The 14030-nt window shown below is 33.6% G+C and overlaps 1 protein-coding gene across 4 annotated transcripts in view; it reads left to right on the forward strand.

The window, feature by feature from the left end:
• LOC134528042 (uncharacterized) overlaps positions 1-13796 on the forward strand; it is a 30288-nt gene extending 16492 nt beyond the window's left edge. Inside the window, exons 4-10 of one of the 4 annotated variants that reach the window (XM_063361240.1) lie at positions 1246-1345; positions 3662-3837; positions 5252-5290; positions 5728-5929; positions 8704-8784; positions 12676-12740; positions 13670-13796. In XM_063361240.1, the coding sequence (XP_063217310.1) occupies positions 1246-1345; positions 3662-3837; positions 5252-5290; positions 5728-5929; positions 8704-8784; positions 12676-12740; positions 13670-13693 (687 nt within the window). In that variant the 3' untranslated portion in view covers positions 13694-13796. Of the gene's footprint in view, positions 1-1245; positions 1346-3658; positions 3838-5251; positions 5291-5727; positions 5930-8703; positions 8785-12675; positions 12741-13669 lie in introns of all 4 variants that reach the window. The other 3 variants (XM_063361239.1, XM_063361241.1, XM_063361242.1) reach the window with 3 other exon arrangements.
• The last annotated feature ends 234 nt before the right edge of the window (positions 13797-14030 follow it).

Raw genomic sequence — 14030 nt, forward strand, 5'->3', positions numbered from 1 at the left:
GCAGAAAACCATCTCAAAATTGTCAATGAATAAGAAGATAAGTTTAAACTATGAAATATTGATTAAATATATTCTCCACTTAATGGCCACTGGAAAACACCAGTAAATCAATATGTATTGGATAAATAACATATAAATACTCTCTTCGATTTCTTCTATGTGAAGACAGGCTGATTGCAACGTGTTTCTTCCTTTAGAGATAAAACAAAATAAGGCTGACAGGTGGTGAAACAGCTCTCGCTTCTCACAGCGATGAATACAGAATCTCGAAAAGTGGGGTGAGGAGGGGGGGGAGTTGTGTTCAGGAACTAGTGTCATGTTGCAGTTGGAAGGAAAGGGACTTGAGCCCTTAATGTTATTTGTATCCTCTTGAGCAATCAAAAACTAAGAAGTTTTTAAAGACCTAACTTCACTTGTCTTCACCATTATCAAGAGATATAAAAACTATTTGTAATATCACAAAGTACTTCAAGAAATTAACAATGTTAAATAGTAAATGTATAAAATGTTGGTACATTCAACCTTCTTTCAGATTATTCCTAATTATTCAGGATTATTCTGGAACACATGCTGAACTGAATATTGTAGACCTTACATATTATTTGATCACTAATTACATTTACTTCATAACTTCACAGTAAGACAGTAAAACACAACATTTTAGCTTAAAGGTGGGATCTTAAATACAAAAAAAAAATGAATTAAAATAATTTTTTACGAATAAAACTTTATGACAGGGCCAAAAATTCACCAATTGCATACCTGTGCATGCCCAAAGTATTGCTTGCTAATGAGTAGGAAACAGCTGAACATTAAAATACCCACATTAGTCTAGATTTCAAGGATATTTAGTAAAATTTAAGGACTTTTATGGGCTCTTATTCAATTAAAGACAAACTAAGTATTTTTAAGGATATTTAAGATGTATGAACCCTGCCTCAAGTCTTCCCATCCCCCTTGGGTCCACCTTTGCCTACTTATCCAAAGGACAAACTTACCATTCTTGGTAACTGACTAATGAGAAAGGAGAGACTGGATAGATGCGGGGCAAGTAGCACAAAGTAAAACGAGGGAAAAGGTGGGGGGACCTTCAGTAATTTCCTCTCCTCTGCTGAACAGTCCTTCGTCCGCCAAGAACTAGGATCGTAACAGGGTCTTGGCAGGTGACTACGGGTCACACAGTGTATTGCTTATGAATAAGTACATGTTATTGTGATGTTATCGACTTATGTCACATTGCCTCAGACAGGAAAGATGTGCATGAAACACCCCAACATCGCAGCGATGGAATCAGAGTGTATATCAGAGTACGAATCAATGAAGAAGGCAAAATGCAACTCGACAGGTAAGCGATAATCCATTAAATAAGTAATTTCCTTGTATAATATTCTGTTGTTTAGGTGGCAAACTATCTGAACCAGTTTTTCGAATTTGAAGGAAAGCTAAAGCGTAAAATTGGCCACCTAAAGCACGGTACTAAATTTGTGCACAATCTTATCCCTGGTGACACAGGTACATGGCCTAAGCAATAAAACTATCTTTTACGGTATAATAATAAACATGAGTTTACTCGCTAACACATTTACCTGTATAAATTAAGTTTCATGTACCAAATTCGTTGGGCTTAAAATCAATTGAAAAAATGTTCATTGGAGAAATTTTCTCTCAGCAGCACTTAATTTGTAAGTTTTCTATTGAAAATTGAGTGAATGTGTATAACGGTTTTTAAAAAATTAATACATAAAATTGAATAGTGGTTTTGAAAATTTATTGCCTGTTTGCACATAACATTTGTTTCTTTTTTCCTTTGATAAATGTTTCATTGTAAACAATATGTGCTATATTAGCATTTTTGCAGAATTATTTAATGTGAATGTTGTATTGAGAATACGAAGTAAAAATGGATATTAAGTAAAATTATATTTAAAATAGTTATAATAAAAATGAAATTGAGCATTACTATTAAATAAAAGTATCCAATATATGACGTTACACGACGGTCAATAAAGGCCTGAATCCACCCAAGGAAATACAAAAGCGGGCCACGGTCATATAGATAGGTCTGACAACTTACTTTTATCCTCCGTCTACTTAGTGAAGGTCACAGGCGCCTGCGAATAACGGTGCTAGTAGTAGTTCAAATCATTATTAACATTGGGTTTAATGGGTTTATATAAATTTTTTAAAACTCAATTTTGTTTTAAACATTAGGTAAAGTTTGGGACTTTTAATATATTTGGGAGCTTTGTAGGGGTTTAATGTATAACAACGTTTAATTTTGCCACAAGTGTCAGTTAAAAGTTGGAGTGTTAAGAATGCAGATCCCAAACAAACTGGTATTTCCCATAAGAAAGCATGTTTTAAATGTTAAGTGTAAATTTAAATCAAGAATATTCGTTTGCAATACATTTTATCTTCAAGTAAGTGTCATTCTTTCAAATCTTTAATCCAGTAATGCTTTTTAATCTAACAAGGGGAGAGTCCAAGTCGGGGCTCACCAATATGGCTTAAACTGTATGAATATAAGCAGGCAAGTGCCCCTTTCAGTGTCCTTACCTAATTATCTCGCCTGAGTGGGCTCTAGGAAGCAACAAAAAACTCTTTAAACATTTAAAATAGTGTTGTTTGAGAGCTATTTTTTCTTCACTTGTTAAGTCAGTGGTGTGGTGCAGTCAAGCGCATAGTTTGGCATCCCAGACACTGGTTTGATACCCAATGGTATAGCTTCTTTTTGTTGACTTTCTTATTTATCACAATATTAAACTATTAATTACAGAATTTAAGTACATTTAAACACTTAAATGTATATATTTTAAAATTAATATATTCAATTTAGTAAAGTTTACTGTAATTTAGTTAAAATATTTAAACAGAATTAGTTTTTAACTATACATTTTTGAGAGCATGGTTTGTGATTTTAACTTTTGTTCTTCAATAGCAAAGTTTAGCAAACTTTTTTTGTTGTTATATCACCATTTGATCCTTTTTCTTTATGCTCTTTCATGCGTTCAGGGCACATAGCTCTGGCAGCTGTTTCAAATCCCCTACAGTCAGCTTTACTATCCCTTTTTTCCTACAGTTTGTAACAGTCTCTTCAGTCAACAGCATCTCGATGTGTCTGCACTGATTTGTCATAAAACACATTATTTTATTGGGAAATGGAAAAAAAAAAATAGTAATATTTCTTCTAATAATAAATAAAAAGCAGTGTTAGTTACTAGAATTTTCATAATATTTTTTATATTCAAAATATCACCCAATATTGTAACTTAACTGTTTGGATATATTTAAATTCTGTAATTAACAGTTTAATATTGTGAGAAATGAAAAAAATAAAATGAACAAAAAAAGTTACCAGTGGGTTCAAACAAGAGCCGGCAGATTGCCAAACCATGTGTGCTTGACCACTGCATCAAAATTAACAATTGATGATAAAATATCCTTCAAACTCTACTTTAATTTCTTTAAAGAGCTTTTTCTCGCTTTCTAGAGCCTACTCAAGAGAGATATTTTAGGGTGTTCAAAAGGGCACCTACCTGCTTCTATTCACACAGTTTAAGCCGCGGCTCGGACCCTCTCCTTAGTAAGATTTCAACTCTGTATCTTCCTGGACAAGTGATCTCTGTCAACACGCGTGCACTGCTATCCTGACTGCAAGCAGAGCCATCTGTGATGGACGGCATCAAGGAGAAGATGGCAGAGGGACTGGAGACGGTGAAGAACGCGACCATGAAGGCAGTGAAGAAGGTGAAGGAGGTGATGGGGGTGGGCGACTCCAACTCCACAGAGCCCAGCGCGACCAACACCACGAGCAAGCACGCTCGTCGGAGACGTTCCGTAAGTCAATGGAATGCCAGCAGCTATGTACGCCATTCAGAATTTTGTGCGTTTCCTTTACTATTTGTTCTTTTATTTTTTTAAATGAGCTAATATGGCCTGGTCCTCTATAAACACTTTCAATGATAAGAAACTAACAACCACAAAAATAAAGTTCAGTGAAGAAAGAACAGAAGAAACAATGGCAGCCTCACTCAGAGAAGCCATTGTCTTATTTGGCCGGGCCATTGAAGATGTGTTTGCTTCCACAATGAATGGCTGTGATTCATGTACCAACAGCTAAAACATATGATTGGAGAAATTTGCAGATTCATTTCGCAATAGTATGCAAAAATTCAAATAATTATACCCTTGTGCTGATTCTGCTATTGGTTTTCTGTTAATCTGGCAGCATGCAGGTAAAATACATTGAAATAGAATACTCATTTCATTAACAAATAAAAAAAGAATTAATTCTTCAAAATGGAAACATCCAAAAAAACCATTTTTGACAAATTTTTCATTTTTTTCAAACTAACTTCACACAAAAGCACAGTTTTTCAGGGAATTAGTAAAGCAATCTCACTCAGGAGAGGTTTGCACAAAAAAAAGGCTGGCTTTTGCTGCCATTGTCAGAATTGGCTTGGCTGATGTTTTCAGTTATTCATGGTTAAATATATTTTGACTCTCACTGGAACCGCTTTCACTCTTCCAATACTCCGGGAACTCACATTCCTTCAGTTCCATCTCTTCTTCCCCACTGTGTTTGACTCCCTCACTAGTCCCAGTTCTCACTATCTCTGCATGTTTCGATAAACAAAGGATGATCGGTTGATCGCTACTTCCTGTGTTCTGAACTATATCACAAGGAAAATATTATTGATTACAATACCTGAGCTTACAAACTATTTAAGAGTCATGTTGACAAATATAAAACAATACAAGTAATGCAATTTGCTGTAGCAACTAAATTATAATCCAACCACAAAAACTTTTGCAGCAAGAGAGAAATAATTTTTTTTTTGGAAACCTAAGTGGAAATAAAATGCAGACACTTCAAAGGCAATCTGTGCTAAAATATAAGACTTATAAAAGGTAAAAATTAATTTCTATTTTTTTTTGCTTTGCTTCTTCTCTTGAAGGCCAATCCCCTACCTTAAAAAAAAAAAAAAATTAAAAGTTGCATTACAAAAATTATCCTATTTCTGGTTGTTCTTACTAGAATGACAGGCACGACAGAATATGTTCTTCGATTCAAACTAATTTGTTATATTTATCTTGAAAATGAAAAACATAAATAATTTTTTCAAATAATACAGTTCAGCCCATTACTAGCATTTAATTTAAAACGTATTAAAGCCAAGAACAAAAAAATTTAAGTTTAACTGGTAGCAGTTACTAAACAGTTTTGTTTATTATGAAATTTCTGTTTCAGTGCCACTTCTATCACTGCATGCTGAAGAAAATGGATGCCGTAAGTCAATATCCAAAATACATAATTTTAGTTAGTTACAAATAACTAATTTCATATATTTGGTAAGATAAATAGAGAACATATTAAAAACCTTTATTTAAATCTCAAATAATTAAGTTGCATAAACTTCTGTAATAAACTGTTAATATATATTTGTGTGTGTGTCTATATATAAAAACGGCTTTGATTAAAATTATTTTTTCAGATTTATTTTACATACATGTGTACTATGTTAAAATGTTCATAATTTAAGCATTCACAACCTAAATAAAATTGTTAGTATTTGCGACCTAATATTAATTTCATTTTTTAATTATTAAAATAAATTTTAATAGTTCAATCAAACATCGTAATACAAGTTATCAAAAATAAAATCAGGTTTCTATACAACAAAAATTATGATTAACCACAATTTCTAACTGCTTGGTTGCCGACAGTTGGACGAAGCCACAAAAATGCCAGACGAAGACAAAGTGATGACGTGGATGTCGCAGTATGTAACGGATGTCGAAGACAAGAAAACAGGGGATAGGAAAACAAAACAGTGCTTTTCGGACTTGCGCAAGAATGGAGTAATCCTCAGCGCTAGTGAAATTGCAGCCAATGCTGCCAACACAACTATGGAATCCAGCATGCCAGGTAAAATACATATTAGTGGATCTATCTGCAACTAGATATATATCAGGGTGGCCAGCAAGTCAGTATAAAAAAATTCCTTGACTTTTCCAGGTCTTAAAGAAAATTCCCTGACCACTATAAAATACAAAAATTTTACACGATATAGTGTAGGCCTATCAATGCAGCTACTTAAAATGCATTAATTTCTCAGCAAAGATACAAAAATAACAATGTGGCAACTATGCTAACACAGAATTACTGAAATTTTTAAATTATATGTGAGTAATAAGCAACATTTAATAAATTTATTCAATGGAAAAATTGACAAAAATATGATTATTCACCCTGGCGGCTTCAAACTCTTCACAGCGGTTCACATAAAATAAATTGCACTTTAATAGTGTGTTTATTAAGTAGTTTAAACATTTGATCACACATTTGAAGATAGCATGCCTGTTGATGTGATGTTCAACAAAATGACAAGCACAGTATTCTAAATCTGAATAAAGTTGGTATTGTTAATAAATAAATAAAAATGCTGAAGACACAGGTATAATTACTGAAAACTATCCAAAATCTCACTTCTCATGTTTGTTAGCCATAAGTTTCCCACACAGCCATCCTAAATTGTAAAGAAATTACTAGCTGAAAAAACTTGAAACATAGATGTATACACACTTGTTTTCTTTTGTAGCTGCGAACAACATATCACTAATTCAAAGACAAAATTTCTTTTTCAATTAGTTCAACTTCCCTCAGTGCATTTAACATAAGTGCAGCTTTTTTTGCCTCTAGCTCCTTTACCAGAGCGGTAGCTTTCCTCTTCTTCATTTCCTTTGATAACGCATATTCTGCTTCCTGTTTCTTTTCATTCGCTTCTTTGTACCGAGCATGGGCATTTTTTACAGAATGAATCAGAGGATTGGTGATGGTTAACTTGTTCAAACCTCCAACGTTGGTGACAGCATCATACACGACTCTCCTTGCAATCAATTACCACGTTTCCATGTCGGGTTCAAAACGTTTTAAGAACACTTACCGATTCGAAAACGTCCATGGAAACGGGTTCCAAAACGTTATGAGTTTCAAGGTCGATACACCAAAATTGTAGGATGGAATGGGATTGAGCAGAGGGAAAAATGGCATGGAAACGGTTAACGTATTGGAAACGGATAGAAAGTAAATACGCACAGCATTTGTTACCAACGGCAGTTGTTTATAACACTTTAAAGTGTGTTGTTGTTTAAAAATGACGAGTGTTAGTAGAAATGTGTGGACAACAGAAGTGTTAGTTTTGCTTATCCATTCTATTTTCGTACGGAAAGTATTTCGGACGTAGTAGAATGACAAATCACCTGTTTGTGTTTATTTACTTACGTCTTTATTTATTTCATGTGAGCCAACATAAATTTCAATGTCGCCACCCTTATAACAAGCAAATATATCAAGCGAATCGAAGTTGTTTTTAACTGGATCTAATTATTGCATGGAAACGGGTATCATACACAAACTAAATTGGATACCCGAAACGTTTTAAACCCGACATGGAAACGTGGTAAATGATTCTTCTTTCATATTCACTATCAAACTTTCAGCATTTACCGAAAAACCTTACTGAGTTAGACAGCAGTTAACATGAAGTGTCAGAGAAATGATAATACCAAGCGCCTAGCGTTTGATTTTAAAAATACCGAACACAAAAACGAAACTAGCAAACCGCCATTTTGGGGTACAGCCTAACCACAAAATCTGTGTAGAAACAAATTAAAATGTGGAGAATACTTATGTGATAAAAAAACACTGCAGCGACTTTCCACTTCAATCGGCATTCGCAATTTCGCATATCAATCACATTAACAACGTATTACATAACCAAGAAGTCAATAACGAATAAGTGCATAGCGACGCTCACGTTTCTCGCAGTTGCGCATTTTACATTTGATTACAATATTTTCGACTGCATTGGGTACCAATCTCAATATCTCGCAGTCACACATTACAATCGATTACGAAAAGTTCGATTGCTCTCGAAGACGTAGTCTGACGTGTTACTAGTTGAACATCACGATACATTTAATAAATACACACGTGCTTTTCAAATCTGGAATAAAGATTTATGTTTAGAAAAGATTTTGAATCGCTAAACACATGACATTTTTCATAAAAGTACATAAACGCAGACTGAATCACCTACAAAAAATTTCCCTGACAGCTAAAAAAATTCCCTGACTTTTCCAGGTTTCCTGGAATTCCCTGACTTTTCCCGGTTTTCCCGGTCGCTGGCCACCCTGTATATGAAAAACTGTGCTTTCATTTTCTGTTCCTCTTACGATATTCTTTAAAACTAAATGATTAGGTACATAATGTAAAAAAAAAAATCTTTGTTTCACATATAATACATTTGGATTTTTTTTTAAAGTTTACAGCTGAAAAAGAAATTTTTGAAAATAACCACATAAAATTTACTGAAACCAACCACCTCTTTTTTTGTTTTTGCACAGTCATTTAGAGCATTAAAATAATCTGTTTTTCAAATAATCTTTTGCTAAATTTCCCCAGAATGTATTACACTGTTACGTCTACATTAAAAACGCAACGTCAGATTTCAGTTTCACATACCCGTAAGCATCCCCCATAAAGCCGCCGAACATGTGCACAGAAACCTGTAGCACTGCAATGCATGAGGAATCAGACAGAGACACGCTAGCCATGTAGGGTTCCCGGGCCACGGGACGCTCCCAGGGGACGACCCGGTGCGGGCGGGCGTGTGACTCGGTGTGTCGTGGTGTGTCAAGTGACTTACGTGGTGCACGTCCCTGGGGCCTGCCCGCGGTGCAAGGAGCTGTCCTGCGTCGTGTACGCCGACGGGAACCCAGGTTCGTGACACAGCACCGCATCAGGCATGCAACCCGACAACTGCAGAGAGCTTTTTCAAACGTTTTCCCTGCTCTCACTGCAGAGAGCCCAATAAAAAAAAAAGCCAAGCATGTTTGGAATAATTGACGTCTCGACGACGAGGTCACCAAGAGATAAACTCTACACAGGTCAGGGAAAATTAGAACATTAATTATCTTTGAAAATGGTTCAATTGTAGTAATAATTATTGATCCCGGCATTTGCTAGGAGTGATTTCAGGAGCCATGGACAACCAAAAATCAGGATGACTTGGACCAGGAATCAAACCCATTTCTTCTGAATGCGAGTCAAGCACTACTCCAGAGGGGGCTCTTGCCCCTACTGAGCCCAAATATAATTCATTTTACTTTAGAGGGTACATTTATCTTATCTTAAACAGATTCATGTGATAAAACTCTTCTTTCATCATAAGTTGTTCAGTATTTAAGACCACAAATTTGTAATTATTACAAGGCCAATCTCTCAATATTTAATGACATGTTTTGCAAATGCATCCTTTCTTTGTACTATAGCCCCTACTGAAGTTCCTTAGAGCCGCCCCTGTTGGGAGTCAAACCTTTTATATTACGCCACCTCACTTGGCCTCTCAAGCAAATGCCAAGTACATTATTTCTGTGCATTCCAGGAAATGGTTTTAAAACCAATTTTAATACCTGACCTGGAATCCAAATACTGCACTGAAAATATACACGTGTCAACAAAACACCCAAAGGTTTGCTCGTCTTTAAGACATTGTTCGTACTTTTAAGGTGGGGTTTCACATTACTTTTTTTTTAATTTTCTCATCATTAAATTGTACTATTAATTAAGAGCTATTTCTGGACCATTTAACACTATACCTCTCTTGCATTTGTTCTTCTCTCACAAATATTTTCAACAGTGTACTATAACAGTAGTACAGCTGAAACTATGCATTTAAACTTCTGTTTACGTTTTGATTGCCGTTTCTTTGATACCTGACGTAACTATTCAATTTGTTTACAGGTATGAAAACAAATCTTTATTATAAACTGCTTTATGTTTTGAACACTATTTCAGGCACATTTACAGACATTGCCAAGTGACTGTTTAATTAAATTTTTTTTTTTTTGAGATTGTTAAATCTAATTTTCTTCGATTTTGTGGACAGCGCCCTGTAATTGGCCGAGGCTTTGGCAGTGCCTCAAACTGAGCGCCTGACACTAGGGATGCTGGGAAATGAAACATTTTGGTTCGGCTTGTGAAATACAGCTTCCAGTCAGGACGTCCTGTTAGAAGCATTAAAAATATAGCAATTTTGTGTGTGCAGGTGAAAATTATGGTTTGTGTCTGCACTAAACAGTGTATGTGAAAGTGAATATGGTCTAGATATCCTGCGTCCAGGTAAGCCATATTGAAAAGTCATCGACACATTTTACAGACACCACATAATTTTCAGGCACTTTTCAAAGCAGTGTCTGTGAAAACTATATTGTTGTGAGGCCTAGACCTGAAACTCCTTAATTACTCTTTTCCATTGTTTTCCACGGCCTAATTTTAAACAGCACAAATATAAACATTCACACTAGGACATCCAAGTTCAGAGGTCCTAAGTAAAAGAATTTTATTGCTTTACCGCTCTGAGTTGGCCATATTATAATTATATCTACCCTGAGAAATAATTTAAATATTTCAGAAATGCCTACAATATTACTGAAAATAATAGTGACATTTGTAGGGTTGTGTCCAACATATGAGGCAACTTTGAATAATATTTTTTTTCTTCTTTTTTAACATTCTATTTATTTTTTACTGGTGTTGGATTGACTTTTTGTCTCTCTAAATAATTTCTATTTTCTTTTCTTTAAGATTACATACTAGCCATTTTTCTAATTCATGTTTGTTGTCATTGTGGAATTTGTATGCCAAATCAAACCCTCACTTATAAAGGCATTACAGAGAATTTTATTTAATCTGTACACACTTAGCCAAGTATTTGTTTACAGTAATAGAGAGAAAAAATATATTTATATGTTATTAGCAATCACAAACACTTGCACAACTTTTACTCCCATTATACAACACTTAGAAAACATCTGTTGAAAATATTTGTGACACAAGGGAGGTATAGTATGTAAATTTACAGAAATAGTCCTCAAATGGTAGTAATGATGAGAAGATAAAATACAACATGACGTGAGATCCCACATTAAACATTACCAAAAACTAAAGTTTTCAAGGAACTCCTCAAAGATTTTATTGACCAGATACACATGAATACCAATTAATTAAGTTTTTTTTAACTCATTATTCACATCAAAACAAATACACACTAATAGAGTATTTCCAGTCATACACTGTTTGCTACCAAAATCCAGAACAAAAGAATAAAGACTCATGCTACATGTGTTTTTATGTAATGGAATGAAAACCAAAACATTTACTAAGTAGCTTTATAGGACCTGTTATTAAAATGCAAGGACATTTAAGGGCTCTTATGAAATAAAAACTAAGGACATAGTAGTGGGTGCAGTTTGTATTGGCACAGTGGTTCTGCAAGGGTTTTATCTTGTCATCTGCAGTGTGGAGGCAACCGGATTTAACGTCCATTACTGGATTATACAAAGAAAGTTTTTTTTTTAATGTGAAAATTCTTGATCCTTCTAGGCTACTATACTAAATGTTGTTTGAGGGGATTTCCTGGAAAATTATCATTTTAGCCTTTCTCAACAGATATTTAATACATAATGATTATTTAATTGCTGTAAACCATTACATGAGCATTCACAATTATAATCACTTGCATGACCTTTTAGAGCTTGAAAATAATGTTTAGCAAACATCTGGCGAGAAAATTTGCAACCTAACAATTAATGCAAGGAAATAAAATAAGCACTCAGCACGCGATACCGAACCTAGTGTGCTTCGGTGAAACTTCACAAGGGCTCCCTCCCAAAGCACAGTGAACGACGCTCAGCAAGCTACGAGCTCCGACAGTGCTGGAAGTTACTACTGCCTGAACTATCTGTCTGTGTCCATAAAAATGTTATGTAAATGTAAACTTCAAGCAAATGCACAAATTTCATGGATTAAAAAAAAAAATAAAAAATAAAAATAAAATATTGGCAATAAAATTAGCAAAATCATACGAGTTTATGTTTGATTCAAAACGCTAACTTAAATGGGGGAGGGGAGGGTAGTATTCTAATTATTTTACTTCTAATGCTACGTGTCATTGCAAATGATTTTAAATTAATTAATAACATAACCATAGCTAATTGTTTATAAAATACTTTTTCTACTAAACATGTCATTACTAAATGATTTTTTTTAAACTTAAACACACATTTTTAGTATTTTTACGTAAGTTCTAGCATGTAGTGAAAGTATTTAATCTTTATGGTAGGCTATATGGTTTTGGATTAACCATTTGTCTGTAGCCTTCGCCTTCAAACACTATTTTAAGTGCATAATTCATACATAAATAAAAATTAGGTTTTTCCCAACACCACAGAAATTAAATTATTATTGATTTACGAATGCTATACTAAAAGTGTTTGAAGTACAAGGCTACATACAAATGGTTAATAGAAAACTGTACACCACATGATTTCAAGCTTTCAGAATTGCCAGGATTGGAAAAAAATATGTTATAATTTCATAAAAAAACATTATTTAAAGGGTTGTTTAGTAGAAAATGCCATTCATAAACAATTATGGTTATATTATGAATTTATTTGAATCATACCCAATATCTAATATTAGAAGCAAAATAATTGAGGATACTAATCTCTTAAGTAAACACCTACAGTAAGTACTAAATACAACATACAATTACTTTAAGTCTTCACAAAATTGTTTTTACTGACAATGAAAATATCCCTTGATTCCAGGAAAAACAGAATGTAATGCTTATTCCAAGTTGTGGATGTGTCTAGCTGAAGTAGAATCCTCTGAGGTGAGTTACTATGCAAATAAGATAGAGATTTTTATTCTCAAAGATGTTATTGCAAATTAAAAACTTATTATTAAAGGGAATTGCTAATTAAAAGTAAAAAACAAAACACACACACACCCTGCATTAATCAATAAATTTTATCTTTTATCTTCTTGTAGCTACCATATGTACCTGTGTGTTTATTTGACGTATTGCTTATTTTCTAATCCCATTATAATTTGACTGTAAATATTCAGATAATTTCTTGCTCAACATACCAAATTTTGGATGTAAGTACAAACATTATTTATACTTACTATTAGTCAAAGAGAAAAATATAAGTTGTTATAAAGATTTTCATAACTTTTATTTTGTTTGAATATTAAGATTGATCTAAAATCACTTACAAACTTGCTTTAAAATTAATAATTTAAAATGAACCTTAAAATTGGGCACTGCTTTCAACAATTTGTGTTAGAACTTGATTTTCAGGTACGTATTTACAGTTTTTTAAAACAAATCCTCGGCATAATTAATTGGACTTCTTTTTAATAGTAATTACATATGGTAACAAACTTTGTGCAAAGGTAACAAATTATGCCATTATTTTCTGAACAAACTAAAAGCTGAGACTTTAACAATTGTTATGTATTATATCAATGAAAAAGTTACCCCTAAAACCAGGAACTAAACAGGTTTTGACTGTACTTACACAATTCTGATTATGACTGCGCTTGAACTACAAATTTTTGGGATACTTAAAACTATTTCCATATCATTAGTGTTTCCATCTTAGTTATATTTTGATTAGCTTTTAAATTGGCTTTAAGTTGATTTCTTATTCCACTAAGTGTGCTGAATGCCATTGACTGTAACCTGCTTTATTGGTCTATTTATCAATATAGGTATTATTTTAATTTATTTCTTTTTTTCCTTTATTTTTGTTACAGTGCTCAGGCTTCAAGTTCCAGTGACATCACGTCGAGAACGTTTAGAAAAGATACGCACATCAGTCATAAAAATGTTGAAAACAAAGTACATGAAATATACATGTAAATAAAATGTCTTTGTTAGAAAGAGTTCGTTGATAAATGTCTTTTACCTATTTTCTTACACTCTAAATTAGTTTTCTGTGCAAGAACGCAAGCAGGTGACATCGAATGTAAGTACAGTACACCATTTATGACACCAAAACAAACACTTTACTGTAAGAACCTGACGAAACAAAGCTAAAGTTATGGAAATCATACATAACATGCTTGCCACGATAACTGAATTGAGCAAATGTCAAGTGGTGTACATTTAAATGTA

The sequence above is a fragment of the Bacillus rossius genome, chromosome 1, assembly GCF_032445375.1.
Source record: "Bacillus rossius redtenbacheri isolate Brsri chromosome 1, Brsri_v3, whole genome shotgun sequence".
NCBI lineage: Eukaryota > Metazoa > Arthropoda > Insecta > Phasmatodea > Bacillidae > Bacillus > Bacillus rossius.